The 17,747-nt window shown below is 41.5% G+C and overlaps 1 protein-coding gene across 3 annotated transcripts; it reads right to left on the bottom strand.

Moving 5' to 3' along the window:
* Positions 1–1,444: 1,444 nt before the first annotated feature.
* Positions 1,445–17,329, bottom strand: LOC138617511 (uncharacterized). Of its 3 annotated transcripts, XM_069692588.1 has the most exons (10): positions 17,191–17,329; positions 16,823–17,053; positions 14,586–14,681; positions 13,428–13,544; positions 10,957–12,056; positions 8,863–9,035; positions 6,419–6,599; positions 4,531–4,594; positions 3,887–3,986; positions 1,445–1,640 (listed from the first exon to the last, which is right to left on the bottom strand). In XM_069692588.1, exons 5-10 carry the CDS (start codon positions 11,702–11,704, stop codon positions 1,611–1,613), a joined length of 1,296 nt encoding a protein of 431 aa, XP_069548689.1. In that variant the 5' UTR covers positions 11,705–12,056; positions 13,428–13,544; positions 14,586–14,681; positions 16,823–17,053; positions 17,191–17,329; the 3' UTR covers positions 1,445–1,610. The 3 variants fall into 3 exon arrangements, with proteins under 3 accessions (XP_069548689.1, XP_069548687.1, XP_069548688.1); XM_069692586.1 differs by lacking the exon at positions 13,428–13,544 and having other exon boundaries at positions 16,823–17,329; XM_069692587.1 differs by lacking the exons at positions 13,428–13,544; positions 14,586–14,681 and having other exon boundaries at positions 16,823–17,329.
* Between the last annotated feature and the right edge of the window lie 418 nt (positions 17,330–17,747).

Genomic DNA, 17,747 nt, shown 5'->3' with positions numbered 1-17,747 from the left:
AGGTACAATTGGCCCTGCAAGCTCAGCCACTGTTCTCCTTTCGAAGCCAGACGTATCAGTCCTACCCCGTGGGGCAGTTGAGTCAGTGCAGGCCATTGGGAAGCCAGTCGGCCTCAGAGCACATAGTCCACATTATGCAGAGATAGCAATGTGACATACAGACACATGACGCCTCAGAGAGAGAGAGAGAGAGAGAGGCTGGCTGACGAGAGCCCGTCTGCTCGTATACAGCAGCCCGTCAGTCTGTGCTCATCGTGTGGAACCAGCCGACATGGCAGGAGAACACTTCTCCCATGTGGATTACTCTTTTAAATGACCCTGCTGGAAACACGGGCATGAGTGAAGCCGGGGAGACGTCCATAGTGTTTGCTTCGTCCCTTAGGGCCACAATTGATCGCTCAACAAGGAACATCCTTGGAGTACAATGCAACTGGCTGATCAATTTGTTGAGGGAAGAAAAAAAAAACAACAGCCTTTGTTCAACGTTTAACCTCGCTTTTTCTTTGCGATTTAAAATGTTGTATTTACTCCGGAGCAACCCACTCACCAGAAGTCTGCCACAACAGTTTGTATTTACAGAGCGTGTTTTTCTGAGACCGGCGGCACATGTCCTTTCCCTGTTCTCTCCTCATCCCTGCAGGCTCTGTTGAAATGCCACAGAGATGTCAGTCAGGCTATATGTGGACTGTGGTCCCAGGCTGTGCTCAGGAGTCTCCTCTCTTATTACAATGTCATCTCTGGTTTGGAGCTCTGTGACAAAGGCCTCTTTCACAGGCGCTGCGTGTCTCCTGAGTTCGATTAGCTTGAAATTCCACTGTTCCGGATGGGAGGTTCCAGAGGCCTCGAGGCAGACGTGAAGTCAATGACGAAACAAAACCTCCCTCTCCCACTTTATGAACACCTACAGTACTGTAGTCAAGGTGCTCTGCGCTCAAGGCACCAAGACTTCATTTGCTGGAAAATAATACTGCTTCACCACAGAATGTCCTTGGAATACTTTTATATCATTCTGCAATACTTGAGCTACAGCAGAGGAAATTGATATTGTTGATGAAGACTGAAATGATTGGAAAATAAATTATATGATTAATTTGGTTTGTGTTTAATCCCTCGGTGTTAATTTGAACAGGGAAATATAATAAATATTTCAACTGACAAACCAATCAAATATTGTAATTATAAGCATGTTGGACTTTGCCAGCGCCTGTTCACAACAAAAAATCAATCACATATGCAAACAATTTTCATCTGTACTTTTACAGCGTAATTGTGGTCAACAAACACGTTTATAATCTGCCATTGTGGCACAAACATAAATCTAAATGTGTCTTTGTTAGATGTCAAATCAAATCATATGTATCTATAGATGAATACAAGTTATAAATAAAGTAAATTAGCCTCAACGTGTCCTCCCGTGACCTGTTGAAACCTAAAACCAAAACAGACACCGAGCCCTAATGAAATGCACTTATATGCGCAGGCATGGCAGTGATTTGAGAGAAGATTAATTGAATTAAATGAACAGTCATTTTCAATAGAGTACATGGAGAAAGCTGAAGAGCCGCTGGAATGGTCAGTGAATTAACTCCATTTGCCTTTCAGAGCCTGATTTATCTCTGCAGGATCTGATCCAGAAGTCTCTGCAAGACAAGAAAAACAACAAGGGTTGCTGATAACTCTCCCCCCAAAAAAACCACTGATCAAAAACACATCCAGCTGCACTCAGACCTCCCGTCCATCCGTCAGTCTCTTAAGAACAGCTCAGCGTCACTCAGGAGCGACTCCAACTGCTAAATTGGCTTTCACTTCCATCAGCCTCACCCCTGAGCTGGCTAAGCCCAGGTCGGGGGAATAATTCCAGCTTGCTATCAGACTGAACACCCCTGCTATGCAATCACCCTACTCCTAACACTACCACCCAACAGCTGGAATCTCATTTCAGCCACCCTCTACCCTGCGCTATCAGACCCCGCTTGTAAGTCTACGCTGGGCTCCCCCACCTCTGTCTGTGTGTGTGTATGTGTGTTGGAGACTTTCTGATAAAAAAAAAAATAAAAAAAAAAAAGAAGGCCCTTGTTGGGGATGAACACACTCCTTCTCTACCAATCTATGTGGTGGGGCCCAACTAATGGCTTCATTTGAGAGGTGGCAAGGTCACACTGGCATCTTAACAGCTCCATTTCCCCCAAGATATAAAATATTCCCTATACAGAGCCATTTGACGTCACACTGCGCTCTACAGTTGCTGGCTGTGTCAGTAAACCACACAACGCTGGTTTACTGTAGTTTCCAAGAAAATAGTCGGAGGCCTGAGGCAAAACAGTTCCGGCTTTACCTACACATTTGCGAAGGAGAGATCAGGTGATCAGCTTTAGATCATCTTGAATTAGAATAAAGAAAAAAGAACATTTATACTCTACATACATCCACTGAATCTCTCGCTCTCACTCGCACAGACAGACAGACGCGCGCGCGCGCGCACGCACACACACACACACACACACACACACACACACACACACACACACACACACACACACACACACACACACACACACACTCTCTCTCTCTCTCTCTCTCTCTAAGGTGGCCGTAATTGTGTAATTATCTGGGAGAGATTGGAGACGACATCTCACATTTTTCACATCTCACCTGACTGACAGCAAATTCATTGTTCTGCTTGGGTTATAATGGGAGATTGAGTGAAGACTCGCCTGCAAGTGAAGCTGAAAGGATCTGTCTGCACTGCATGTCCTAAATATATCATTCATTTGCCACATGCGCCTCACAGGTTGAGGGTGTGGATGCTGCCTATTCAAGCAGGTCCTTTGCATCCTGTCAGCATTACCTCATATAAATAGTACAAGTAATACAGTTTGGGCTTCTTATAGTGCTGAAAGCCACATTTCCACACTACTACAAAGTAGTACTATAAAGAGTGAAATGGGCACAGTTGTGATGCAGTAATGGTTTGGTTCTGGTATCACTGATATGGAGGCTCGTTAGTGTTTCCTGATTTAGGAGAAGACAACAGAAGTAACAGGTTTTATATCAAATATGAGGATTTGTGTTTATGATTGACTCAAATATTCAATGTGGATTTATTTGGGCGATAGTCCAGTGATAAATGACAGCGGAGCAGGCTTTAGCTGTCAAATAGCGACCTCTGCTGGACAATAATCAAACCATGATGAATTTGATTCATTATAGGAACACAGACACTTGATACTTCATTTGCTCATAATGAGAATGGTGTCTAGATTAAATCTAAGTTGAGTAATTTAAAAAAAAATATATCCAAATATATACTGTAGTTATATGTGCATTGTTTGTCTGGTCCAGCTTTTACTGATGTTATTTTGTTTTTTCTTTTTCTTTAATTTTTATGCGAGTTGATTTGTTTTTATCTTTCAACATCTTTGCAACTTCTCCCTTTAATATGCTCCCCTTTGGCCTCATGCACTTGTGTTTCCAAATATAAATCAAGTCCAACTCAATCAAAAACATTCACAGATATCATACCAGAGCTTCAATAAAATAAACACTGTGCTGACTAACATTTGTTTTTCTGTCTATCATTAAAATATGACCGTGTTCAGCATAGTGTTTAGTGTTCAGTGTTTGGTTTTGTTGTCTGTGTTCTGTATAAATTAAAAAGGGAAATATAATGTTAAACTACTACTCACTTCCTAGGTGGCAAATGCTTTGCACAAGACATTCAATTTGAAAAAGAGACCTTAGTGTGAAGTTAAACAGCACAAAAATTGTACAAAAGGGTAAGTCTTTGCTTGCTTTTTCCTTTTTCTGTTAGAATTTATAAGTTCAAATTTGACAGTTTTTATGTCCACTGATCAATGCTCTGAACTGATTTTGATCTCAACTGTACCTTCTTAAAGACTTCTGCTCGCAGTCTGTTGGTTTGTGATACGGCCCTCTTTTTCTCCTCCTCCTTTTTCTTCGTCACCTCCGGCAGTTTGTTGTAAATCCTAGAGACACAAAAAAGGCAAACTCTTACAGGGCAGAGGAATACGTTATCAGAAGTCTGATGGTGGCTGAGCCATGCCAAAAGATTCGCATACTAGAGACGAGGTTTTTATCTCGTGAGACCACAGCCAGTAAGAACCTGGATCCACTGATAAACAGGTCTCACGCAGACTCCTTTTTCACTCCCACAACTACGGCCAATTTGTTAGGAGATCCTCCAAGTCAGATAGTGTTGCTTTTGAAAGAAAAAAAAAATTGAATGGGAGGCCATCGTCTGATCAGGTGTGCCTTTCCAGATAAGGGAAGGAAAAAAAGGAAGAGATAAGGTATACAGAGGGTAACTCATATCTCCTGCCAAGACATTTGGGCGTCAAACATCTATTGTATCCATACTGTGTGCGGCTGTGTGAATGTGAATTGTGTGCATGCTGGCTATGACATCCAACTTGATGGACTGTGCTGCATGAAAAAAACAATACAAAAAAAAAAAGAGCGAGGAGAGGCAGAGTGACATCCCCCGACTTGGGTTTGGTTGTGAAAACTCACCGTCTGGACCTCAGCTGCATCTCTCTGCCTGATATAGACCTCTCTCTAGGCTTGAAAAGGTTATCTAGGACACACATGCGCGCGCGCGCACGCACACGCACGCACGCACACACACACACACACACACACACAGGAATAACAAATAAGAATTGATATGTAAATGACTCTCACATATGTAAATGAACACTGAAGACTGCATGTGATCTCCCTTTTTCAGACAGTGACACACTTCAGTATGAATGCACCCACACATACGCACACAGTACCTACATGGACACATGTCAAACACACACACACACACACACACACACACGCACGCACGCACGCACGCACACACACACGCACACCATATCATCCAGTCCTATTAAGCCTGACTATTCTGTCTCTCACAGATTGCACTGAAGTGAATTGCCAGAGTGCTGCTGCTCAATAACATGAAGACTCTTTGTTCATAATTAGACCTCAGACTTCATTCAGAGACCTCTGCGAGCTATTTTAGGGTCCTAATTTCACGAGTACTCTATGACCTTCCAAAACTAAATTGGAGCCCATTGGTTACTTGAAATAGCTGTCCTCTGTGTGTTTTACCAAAGGGTCAAACAGTCAAGCATTCAACACAGTCGGACTTGTTGCAAAGAAAACTTGCTGTAAACAGTCCTCAGAGATAAATGTGTTCAGAATGCATCTAAAAAAAATTCTGATCTTAAACAACATATTTTGAAGATCTGTCATATTCCCTTTCTAGGTTTTAAAAATCACATCATTTCTTAAAGCACAGGGTGGAGAATTAAGCAGCCGAGTTAAAACTGCAGAGAAAAAAAACAATGTTTACACTGAGTATATACAGTGTAGCAGCATTTCATGCACAGAAATCATTATCTATAACTTTATGAAAATCAACAATCTCGCAATATTTTAGAAAAATACCAATCTCTTATTACTTGGCTTGGTTGTTTTCTGTGAAACTCTCCTTCATCTTTATTTACTGCAAGAACATTGTAGCAAATTTTTATAATCAGTATCAGTCTACATTATTTCTGGGGGGCATTTAGGCGTGTCTGTTTTTTGTTTGCTCAAAATTGAGCTATTTTCTTAACTGACATTGTGTAGGAATGTCTTTGCTGCATTTATTTATTTATTTATTTATTTTACCTTATGTGGGCAGAATTCAAATAGAAAACATTTAAAGGATCATTGTACTCAAATTTTGAATCTCAATTTGTGTGCATTTCCTGCATCCAGACTTTGGAGAAAGCGGATGTGCAGTACTAGATAATGGCCAGCAGAGAGCAAAGTTGGATAAATGCCACTGCACTACAGAGGCAATCGCATGGAAAATCCAATTTTTTTTCCTCCGACCAGCTGAGGTTGTTTAAGTTATAAGTAATTATGTAAGAAACCGTCCATAGTTCCTCATAATTCAATATGACATGAACCATATACATTCCTTATTTATTTCCCACTCTGTGTTTGGGGGACTAATCTACAGATGACTACACAGATTGAAGGAGCTCTCGTGCCAGCAGCCCAGGAATTTGATGAATGTGTCCGTCTCTGCAGAAGTGACGTAACACGAGATAGGAAACATGTTGAATGATCGATGTAGGAGATGAAGGCCTGCTTTGAACCTACTCTTGGGATCTCTGACGACTGAATTGCTTGCTGTTGTCACCGGGACTGGTGCCACACTTCTACTTTCGCAACACCTACAATCTCCTATCACATGACCTACGGCTGTTGATATACTGCTGTCATCACTATTGGTCTGACCGCAAAACCAAAACATTCAGACCGGTTGTCCATTGGACAAGAGGATGACATTATGTCCCACTTAATGGCTTGCTTCTGCTTTTCCAGGTCTCTGGTTGAGTTATTCTGCTGTACTTACCACTAAGTGGATCCGGTGTGGTGCAGTTCCTCTTTTGCTTCCCTCGACCTTCCCTGAGGCCCTGCACCAAGTCTGGATTGGAGTCCTGCAGTGCTCTCCTTCTCTGCGCTCTCTGCTCCAACCTCCTCACCCGACCCTGAGATCGGCTGATAAAGTCTGGCCTGAAGAGCTCCAAGGCCTCCTGGGGTTAGAGAGGGGGGAGGGGGTATATACAGTAAGCTGCTTGCTGGTGGGAAGAATACAGTACAACTCATAGACACTAATCCTGTGGAAAGAGAGAGAAAAAAAAAACTTCATTGTGTTGGAATCTATTCTGAAAATATCCTTAATCTATTCCTTAACCTTGGAGAATCCTCTCCACAGCGCTGTAATAGCTTGGAGGTGAAGGCAACATGGAAATATTATACTCAGCTTTGGTGGGGATAAAGGTAGGAGAGATTTACTCACAGGGGGAGGCTGAATCCTTTAGAAAGCCTCCACAAACCTCCCTGGATCTTTACCTCTCACAACATTGTGTTAAAACTTGTCAAATTTACTGGGTGGAAATCAAATTTTTTTTTTAAAAGGGAGTGAAAAATTGTGTAATAATTAAAGATTGTTTTCATTCCCCCTCTACTTGGCAAAGCCTGTCAAATATCAACTGAAGCAAAAATGTCTCCAAGTATAAAAATCACCCCTCAAGAGATGGCTCTGCTGTTGTGATATTTATTCCAACAGTAAACACATTAAGATTCTCTTTGTAAGAGACCTTCATTGAAATAGTCTTGCAATGTTAGACTAGACTTCCTAAGGTTTGAAAGGTTCCATGTGGATGAACACAACACTTTTCCATATTGTGTGGTTGAACTAAGGACAAAACTAAACAGCTCTTCGTGACACTTTCTCAACTCCATAAATGTCATCATTTTTGGTTTGATACCTTGTGGAAAAATGTGTTGTATCCCTATCCTCGGAGGTTTCACTCATTCCTTGATAGTTTTGAACTTTAATGGATCAAAAGCAGCGGAACAAGTAGAACTTTGGAAATCAATTAGTCACCGGAGACTCGCATCCATTTTTGTTTTTGCTTGAACTTGCATAAAATAATATCTGAAGAAGCCTCAGAAAAGTTATCAGTAAGAAAACTAAACTACTTTGGTAATTTTGAATGGCAGCCTTATGTAAATATAGTATTTATGCAGTATATTATTCTTCTTATTATTTTTAAAAAAAAAAATCTCCTTAAGGGAAACTTAATGTTCATTGGGACATGACTACGCATGTGAAAATTTTTGTATAAAAGCCTTTGTGGACCAGAAGGAGCGGTGCAAAGTCTAATAAAGTGCTGAAAATGAAAGAAATCCTGGGGTGTGGAGCATGAATGTATTGAGAAAATTGGATAAAGCACCGCCACTTAACGTGGCTGCCAATTTGTCCCAGTGGTCAATCATGGTATTGCAATGAAAAAAATCTGTAGTGCAAAAAGCATTTTTCCCCGTACACCACTATCATAAAAGAGATACCTGGTTCCAATGGTTGTAAAACCTCCTGAAGGCCACAACAATAACTTTTATATTTATAAAATCTTGATAATATAAAGACTATGGGTCAAGCAGGGACGGAGGCCATGGGAAAAATGCTAACGTGCATGTACTGTAGGCCACACGATTATGAATCAAACTTTAATTTTTTTAAGCTTTATTGGAAAACTTTTTTGGGTCACATGCTTGGTGAGCAAAGGCCGGTGCTAGATTGGATCATTCGGAGGGAGGCTGTAACATTGATTGTTACATCATTAGGATTGGTTGTTAGTATGGTAAGGATTAATGTTAGTGCCTGAAAAACCAGGCGCCCTTAGCAACAATAGGCAGCATCACGCAGAAAAGTGTGAAGACCACACACAGCATGGAAAAAAGGAAATGAAGGAAGTTGCCCCTCATCCTGGAAATAACAATATTTTAGATCTTACAGGTCGTGTTTTTTCTCATTTACTATGAGACTGCAACAGAAAAAGGTGAGGAAGTTGAGCTGTCTCAGGTGAAGATGAACTACGATGGGAGCTGCTAAGTACAAAAGAAACATTTCTCTATGGGCAATTTTTTTTTTTCTCCAGGTGCTGCAACGCAGGAAACAGGGCCGTAGCGTGAAGTGTTGCGGGACTGCCGCTGCCGGTGTTGGGGTTGAACATAGAAAATAATAGGAGCAGCTGTTTTGACGCCTGTGTTTGGCTTGCAGGGACCACTTCGCTGACAGTGAAGCAATCAGTCACAACACTGTAGAGTTTAAAACATGTGTCCCTCCGACTGATCCAATCGAGCACCAACCGTGAGCACACACCATGTTTGAGACCGGTATCCAAGTCCATCGAACCAAACTGTCTGCGATATTATGGGTTTGTGTTGGAGTACCCTTGGCTGGTGGGTAAAATAATTATTTCGAAAACAGTACAGAAACGTGTCTCATACTTTGAGGCTGAGAGTGTTCGGTGTGCTTTCCAGATAATCGGCCTTCAGTCGGGAGTAATAATAACAGGTCTTATCCAAAGTGGAGACTGTTTGAGGTTCTGTGGAACAGCAATCATCTTGTCCTCCGCCTGTTTTGTCACCTCCTGCCTGCTTGCTGCGAGTTCTGGAGTCCACTTGAGAAACACAGAGAGAGAAGTGAAGTTTAATTTCGCGAGTCGCTAAAAACCAAAGTGGACTGCAAAGAACAAGATGATTTTCAACATGCACTTTTTTAGTAGCACAAATAATTCAATGTCCATGTGTTTTGCAGTTATTTATATGCAGGTTTACAGTTTCTTCCCATCTCAGAATGAGCTGTAGTTGCAGTTTTCACAATATTCTTGAGTTCCGCCCACGCTTTTATTTTCTGGAGAAGGAGGGAAATCAACAGACCTCGAACTGAACCTAACACACTCCCATACACACGTACGCACGTGCGCACACACACACACACACACACACACACACACACACACACACACACACACACACACACACACACACACACACACACACACACACACACACACACACACAACTAATAGAGTGAAAAAACCCAGAGGGAACATGAGTATGACCCATGAATAATGTAAAAGATGACGGTGCATCCATCGTGCACGCGTAAACCCATTTATCTACCTTTACTAGAATATATCAGCATCTCCACTGAATACCCTGCCTTGACCATGTGGCATGTATGTGTATAGAGCATCATTACAATCTAACGTCACTGGTCAAGCTATTGCTCCAGGATATGCATTGCTCTTTGGGCATCAGAATAAATGTCCGGTGAAAAGTATAAACAATTTAAAAATAAAAAAACAGGGTGAGAAAAGGGTGGGATGGGGCAGGAAATAAATGTTGCACTGAGTTTGAGAGAGTTTAATCATAAAAAAGTGCTGTGTTGCAGTTGTTTTTCCAAGGGACAGCCCATGAAACAAGGTACGCAGGCAAGACATGTTTTGAATCCATTTGGCTGAGATGACCACTGCCAATACTGATAGGTCTCCTCACTGCAGGTACAGTAGATAGAATATATGGAATATATCACTCTCTCGTTGGTCTGTTAAACTTCAGACGCCTGTTAGCTTTTTGGTCAGCATAAAAACTGACAACTGAGAAACAGCTAGACTATTTCTATGTGGAGCGACAGTGAAATGAGATACAACCTGTCATGTATTTAGTCAGCTTTAGAGGTGTTGTTAGGCAGATTACTTTATAGAGCCCGGCCAGCTGTTTCCACATTTTAATCTCTATCCAAAGATGAAACTTCATATTTACTGTATACAGATATAATCTGTAACTAAGTCTCAATCTATTCCATTAAGATGGGACAGTTTGGGTTTCTCTTTTTGAAACCTTTAGAAGACCAAACATGCAGTGCAACATGCAAAAATCTCATGTGTGCTGACTGAGCACATGAACTCTGTTGCTTTGGGGCCAGTACGTTGTGTTTAATTACCATTTATAACACAACCTGTCGAACAGGAAATTCCTCAGAGGCAAAAACAAAACTAAAATTCATAGTACAAGTTGATCTTGTCCTGATTTATGTACAAGGAGATCGAGTAACTGGGAAAGATTCTTCGAAAGCATACAGTATGTTTTTACGTTTTGCAGCCAACTGTTAATATATGCAGCAGCCATTTTTAGCTTCTTTTACACAGAGGTGTAGGAAGTCAGAGGAGAATAAATGAAAGTGTTTGCACGTTATTTAAGTCTGCAGCTGCACTGAGCTTGTGCACTAGTCGGGGTTTTATTTTAAACAATGTGAATGTACAGTAGGAGGAGGGTGTGTGAACCGTTTGCATGTGTGGGTCCATTAACAATGCATGAGATATAAATCAAAAAGGTGAGAGGCAGAGTGAAAAAAAGGAGAGTTCCCACCCTCCCGGACCACCTCGGCACCACATTCAGCTTGTTGTTAGGCCTCAGAAATGTGATCCTATCTACAAAAGCTGCAGAATATACAAAGCCACTGAGAAGGAATATACAGATCAATTGACATGGGTACTTTAGATTTTCACTTCTGAATCAAGGTGATGAAATTCATACCTGGGCTAGTACTGAAAGTGGGCTGCCTGCGCCTGGAATTGCTCCGAGCACAGGAGGCGGCCTCATCTGCATTCCCCTTCAGTCTGCCAACCTTTGTGTTTGAGGGGCTGGGCCCTCTGAATGACAATAATCCCACAGTAGCGCTGTGGCGCTGAGTGTCTGAATCATCAGCCTTGCTGTTAACACCATAAGCGGGCGCCATTTGCTCGACCTTGCGGCCCCGGTGCTTTGATAGAGGGCCCAAACCGCTGTCTCGGCCATTGCGTTTGTTGTTGGCCAACATGGCCGCTCTGGTTCTCCCGTAACCCTCATTTGTTTTGGCTGATTTGTTATCTGTAGAGGTTCTGCGGCAGGATGAGACGCCTAGTCGAACAGACATTGCAGATGTATACAAAGTGGGTCGACCTGCTCTTCTTCCCTCCAGCTCTACAAAGGAAAGACAAAGTGACTTGTCCAAAAACACAACGGAGCTGGCGGACCTCAAAGGCACCTCATGATGGATACAAGACCGGTAAGAGGGCTGAGAGGAGAGCAGGTTCATCACTGAGCCACCAATCACTTCCTGCTTTCTGTCCTCCTCTGTGCAGCTCAGTCTGCATTGTACAAGTTGTACTGTCCTCTTTCCAGGGTCTCTCACTGCCAATCCATCAGCTGGCGAGTAGGCCTGTCTAAACCCATCTGGCGTAAAGATGGTAGGTTTCTGTCTGCCCACGTCCGATTGGGATTTGGAGACTCTCATTATGGGCATGGACAAGGCTCTTCTCCCAAAGGTGTCAGGCACTTCTGGAGGAGTTGATAACTTCACAGGCTGTGTTGGCGTGGAGGGCCACCAAGACTCCTGTGAAGTGGAAAGTGGTGGCAGGACCTTCCGAGCTGCAATGGTGATGGAAGAAAATGCCGTCCGTTGGCTCTTTGACGCCACATCTGGGACACTCAGTCCTGAACAGGTTGGAAACTCCACAGTGGGATCCACTGTCTGCAGTCTGAGGGGACTGCGTTATTGCTCCAAGAGACACACTCCCCTTCGCCTCTTGCCCACACCACACACCCCATGACAGGACATTCTTGTGCAGTGAAGCAGTGATAGTGTTACTCGAGGGCTGTGGACAGACAGAAAAAAGAGAAAAAGGCTTCATATCAAAGTTGACTTCTTCTGCAAACTGAAGGACTCCAAAACTGAAATGAAACCAAGAAAGACTGCAAATACAAAGATATTAGCTGCTGTAATGTGATTGGAGGGACTTACTATCTGCTCTCCTGCCTGACCTATTTTTCGTTATCTTTTAGTGTTGCCATGACAATGTGTAAATTGATGGACAGCATGAGGGGACACATTACCCATGACATTTAAAGTGATAATCCAACAATCCAGGTTTGTCCTCTGAAAACTAAACCAAAACAAAACACCAGTCTCTGCTCTTTTTCTCGCCTCAAATAAATAAATAAATGAATAAAAATCTAACTTTGAACCGGGAAGATACTTGAGTTATTCCCACTTTCCTGCCGTTTTTGTAAAAAGATCTTGCTGGTTCTCATTTTATCTCTGTATTTGACGGACAAACAGTAAAACGCTATCCTCGAACAGCTCCTGTGTTGACTCACACGCCCAAGACCCAAATATCAGGAGAGTTTCACAGATATAATTTGGCTTAATGAGTGACTTTGCCTCTTGCTTGAATGTTATTGTAAACTGGAGTGATGGAAATCTGAAGACATCATCTAATTTGATAACAGAGATTAAACATCCTACAATTATGGAAGAAAAGGTTTTCTTTGTTGTTCAGAAGTTGTCGTCACTACATCATATGAGTCTGGACAGACGAGGATTTAAACATGACTGGTTAGTGGAGACAAACAACCACATCTCAGTAGTTCTAGTTTTTACAGAGTATGGACTTTTAGCTGTGAGAGAAATAGATTTATGTTTCAAATTATTTTGTTCAAAAATCAGTCTGGGAAAAATATGCAGATTTCGATTTTTAATTCATTGTATTGCTTCCTTTTTCAGGCTGAACCATTTCTATCTTAAAGCAGAAGTATACAGTAAGTGATCAGAGTGCACCATTGTGTCCACCCGGTATTTGTAGAAACAATGTAATAACTTTGAGGTTCATTAGACCTTGGGAGAACAGATGCCCAGAGCTGTTTACCTCATTGATGTTAGGTGTCGATAGGTTCGGGAATCTCTAACTGTGGAAACCCACTGACATCGACCAGCTGTCGTTTACTTTTTCATTTGTCAGTTCACAACAGAAAAAAAAGAAACAATAGGGCAGTGCACACACCACACGTGACATAAAAGAGAAGTTCACTTCAAAGGCAACATGAAACACAATTATCAGACCTACCTACTCTTCACAAAAGTATCGTCACAGAAAATAGTATCTCTGCCAAAACTTCAATATCACATTATTCCCTCCACTTTATCGTTCCATCATTAATTCCATGCTTAGAGCCATATCCATTCCTACCTATCAGCTCCCAAAAGAAGCCTCTCTCTGTCCGGCTTCCTGCTGCTCAGCTCAGCTGATGATGAGTCCTCCAGCACAGTTATCTGCCTTGCTTGCCTGGCACATTTTGGATGACTCCTTAAACCCAAACAACAGCTTAAATGTTTAGGCCTATTGTTTCAGAAGGCAAAGGAAGGGACTTATTTATTCACCACTGAGCATAATTCTGTGTTTTATAATCATGATACACCAAGTGTACTGCCCTCTTTTCAGCTTGTACAAAGCCCGATGCCAGTTATTACAGTCAATAAAAGAGAGATTATTACAAATGGAGGCATAATTTACTCTTTAAATAAACTTGTCAAGCTTGCAGAGCTTTCATTCAGCGTTATACAAACAGTGAGGGCTTTTCAAATTTCAGTCATGTTGTTGGCCTCTTAAGATGTTTGCCTGAAACGGTACAGTGCATATAATACAAGGAAAGTAATTATGTTTACACTGTGTGTTCCATTTTGAGGTGAATCACATGGGACGAGAACGCAGGCTATAACAACAACACTGAAATATAAATTTATACATTCACAGTTTTACCCAATTTTCCCTTTGATTTATTTTTTTTCTTCAAGTATAATTGGGAGGAATATCATTTCTGTAATGTTGCACCCTTAAAAATGGAGGGGGATAAGAGTTTGGTTGTGAGGAAGAATGAGACTATGAGCAGACACTATGTAGGAAATATGGCTTAAAATAGGAAATTTAACAAAATATATAAAATGGACAGTGAAACAATGGATAGAGAGTCATTTAACTTATGATGGATAATTTTTCACCATCAAAAAGGCACAGAAATGAACACAATATATGGCTAAATAGTACACATTGTATGTGCATATGAGTAGAGTGCATATTTATTTCTCTATTGTTGTATATAAGCATGCCAACAAGTGACACAGTTAAGGAGTGGGGCAACATAACGAATGCAAATGCTTCCATCCATTTTTTTAACACGCAGTCTATATTCCATTATGGTACACATGGGGTCATTGCTGTGAGTTAGTGAGTGTTACAAATTTTGTGACATACATGCAGTGGCCTTTATCTGTCACAGTTAAACAAGGGACAGGACCCAACCGTGTGACACCGAGGCAGCCAGTGAAGCAATTGGTGAACTTTACTTACAAAGGATTGGTGCAATTACAGAAAACCAGGCAGGTGAACAATGCAGAGGAAAGGGCAGAGTCCAAAGTCCAGACAGGGTCCAAAGCTGACAAGAATCTGATTAAAAAGCAGCACATGAGGGAAAACTGAGGCTTAAACTCAGAGAGTTCAGACCTTATGACCTGGTAACTAAGAGGAGGACTGGGAGTGTTTGCTAAGTGGGCTGAATGGCAGAGAGGCTGCAGGTGAGCAGAACTGGAAGCAGGTGAGGTGGGCGTGGCGTGACAGAGACTGGGGACCTCTGGTGGGTGGAGGGAGTAATGCAGGGAACAAGCTGAATAACTGAAAGGCAGAAAAATGTAAGGCCAAAACCACAAAGTCATCAGCGCTCCAAATAAAGAAACATCTTTTTAAAAATGTCGTTCATCCTTTCAACAAACTTGTCACATCCTTGCCATGAAGTACTTGTTGTGAAGACTCATGGTAGACCGACTACTTACTAACAAAATACATGTTGGCTACACGGCATGTGTCAATTATTAAAACTCCCCTTTTAAAAATGTTTAAGTCATGATGTGAAGTAAAAGAGTGAAAGAATAAATCATCACGAAAACATTTCATATTTCTATGAAAAATGACCAAGCTAAGATCAAGAGTGAATTGATCATACTATCACATTTATCTTTGTGGTCAAAGTATGATATGTAGCTTTTTACTCAGTGGCCGACCTCCATTGTTGTCTAAAAACAATTCGAACACATTACAGAGGCACTGTTTTACCGGTAGACACGTTCTGTCTTTGCTTATCGTGTTTATTGAGCGTTTTGATGCATCTTCAGCCGTTTGACTCGTTCACACCAACATAACAACGTGAATTGAGATAAGAAATCGCTGGTATTATGAAAACGTTCCTAAAATTGGCTAAAAAAAACAAAAGACGAAAGTGCTCATCTGTAGTAGGAAATTTCCTAACCTTTTAAAAAAAAATTAGTACGTATATTTTGACCAGTTCTTAGATTTTTTTTAATTCAAAATTCATTCTGCTGAAAAGACCAAATAGGCTTGATGAAGCATTAAGAGAAAGGCACAGTGTCGGTTTGGTCTTGCCATGGGATTCGTTGATATAGAAATATAGACTTATAGCCAATCAAACCTTGCACCATCCAATAGGTCTGCGAGAGACTGGGAATGACATGCAAGACGTGTATGTGAGAAAAATAATAACAGTATGTTTCTGAAAAACAGTGACAGCACACAGACTGGGAACAGGGTTTGTACTCTGCAGACGTGACTCTGCGCTTATTGTTGCATGCGTGGAAACCAGTGATGGAGTAAACCTTTGTGCTCCTGACAGCGCCAGGAACATAGAGGGAGGCTGTGGGACCTACAGCTGGTTAGGAAGCAGACAGGCTGTGCAGAGCTGCGGGTATATGAGATAAACCCATCAGCACAGCCAGTGTTGAAATGAGGCTCAGTGAGAGACCTCTTGGACAAAATGCCGGTATTTAAATGTGTCATATGTTCCGGTGTTCGCCGGAGTTATTTTTGTCATGGACTACTGGATTTTTACTGTATGCACACAATACCTTTCAATTCTCTTATTGAGAAATAAAACAACTACAAGAACTAGCTAATGATCTTAAAATTTGAATGAGAAACATTCACCTCTTTCATTCTCAAACACGCTGTGAGGTTAAATTACTCTCTGAGCGCACATTGATCAGGGAATTGTGGATTATGAGGGTGACGTACTTGCTACAGAAAATACATGCTCCTTGTTATGAGCTGCGGCAGTTACATGGTTTGTCTATTAGAGCAATTTGTCAGACTGAGTCAAGCATGCAGAAACGACACTGACTGTGGGTCACTGGAATGTGGTCACATGGACCATAATCTGTTTGAATTCACAGCAGGAAAACATACCACTAGCTTCAAGAGTTATTTGTGGATATTTTAACCCCATTGAAGACAGAAAGAACAAATAATGAATATTCTATATTTTACATTATGAACATCAATGAGTGCGGAAAAGTCTGCTTGGTTAGATTATATGACAATGAACATAATATCAAACAACTGATATATTCCTACACTTTTTCCATGAATGCAGAAATTTGTGTCCTGATCTTTTACGAAAACATTTATTCATTACAGTTTTTTTTTTTTTAATTTTTTACATCCTGTTGCTGTAAAAAGCTGATTAAATTATATTTATTATATGAAATCTACTTTCTATCGATATTGTGAAGCCTTCTTACCTGATAAAGCAGAGTGTCAAGGCTGTTGCCTCTTTCCTTGCCACATTATGTCCACTTCTTTCACAGGACTTCTTTCAGAGGTCATAGAGTGAGCTGCCATACACTCAGTCGGGAGTATGACAGATCCCTGCAGTCATCAGGTAGTAGTAGTGCTCAGTGGTCTTTTCTCGAGCCTCAGTGGAAAGTCCTCTCAGCTGACAGGGGCTCAAGGAAAAAAGCAAAACCCATCAACTGAGTCAGTATGTTTAAAGAAATTACCCTGAGAGGTTAGGTGAGCTGACTGAGAGTTAAGACCTGAACATGCTCTGCAAATGAAAGAGAAGTCGAGTCCTTGGTAGAAGTTTAACGGTGATGACTCTGGTGGATACGCTTCAGTGGGTCTTGATATTTATTCATTCTCCACACACGCTTCTGCTTTAGTTGTGCAGGTTGAAAAAACACCCCCCAGGGATTTCTAGCGCTCCCAGCAGCACCTTGGGCCTCATTCATACGTCCTCCAGGCAGGCAGCTCAGTGAGGCTGTCCTTCTTCTCGCCTCCTCCTCCTCTGTCTCTGGGGCTCAGGCTCAGGTATCAGAACAGGTGACTGGCTCTCAGGTTTCGGGACTTGCATAATAGGTCCCCACTGCACAAGTTATTAATGGAGTCAGAGGCTCCTGCAGTTGGCTCACTGATGCAGCAAAGAAAAAAAACACTATATTTAAAGACAGAAAAGGTACGGCTGTTTGTGCTCACTTTTACTCTTTGCAGTGCTTACCGATGCTTTCCAAAGATGTTTTCCCTAAAGCTTTTTTTGAAAAGACACATATATCTTCTCTGAATAGATAGTCCTGGAAAAAGAGAGTAATGGCAAAACTATAAATACATGTCTAGATTTGGTACAACACTGAAAGTGCTGAATATTCAACTTATTGTTTCCTTCCTTTA

Source organism: Brachyistius frenatus, unplaced genomic scaffold (genome assembly GCF_029030835.1).
Source record: "Brachyistius frenatus isolate BFR_SWC_R1_liver_20210118 unplaced genomic scaffold, ASM2903083v1 Contig_13, whole genome shotgun sequence".
Classification (NCBI taxonomy): domain Eukaryota; kingdom Metazoa; phylum Chordata; class Actinopteri; family Embiotocidae; genus Brachyistius; species Brachyistius frenatus.
The sequence above is the reverse complement of the archived record's forward strand: the minus strand, read 5'-3'. Positions and strand labels throughout refer to the sequence as shown.

Coding starts and splice junctions, on each gene's coding strand:
- LOC138617511 (XM_069692586.1), bottom strand. CDS start 11,704: ATGCCCATAATGAGAGTCTCCAAATCCCAATCGGACGTGGGCAGACAG. Junction 9,036..10,956: donor CACTTTCAGTACTAGCCCAG/GTATGAATTTCA, acceptor GTGTTTCTCAAG/TGGACTCCAGAACTCGCAGC. Junction 4,595..6,418: donor CACACCGGATCCACTTAGTG/GTAAGTACAGCA, acceptor TGTGTGTCCTAG/ATAACCTTTTCAAGCCTAGA.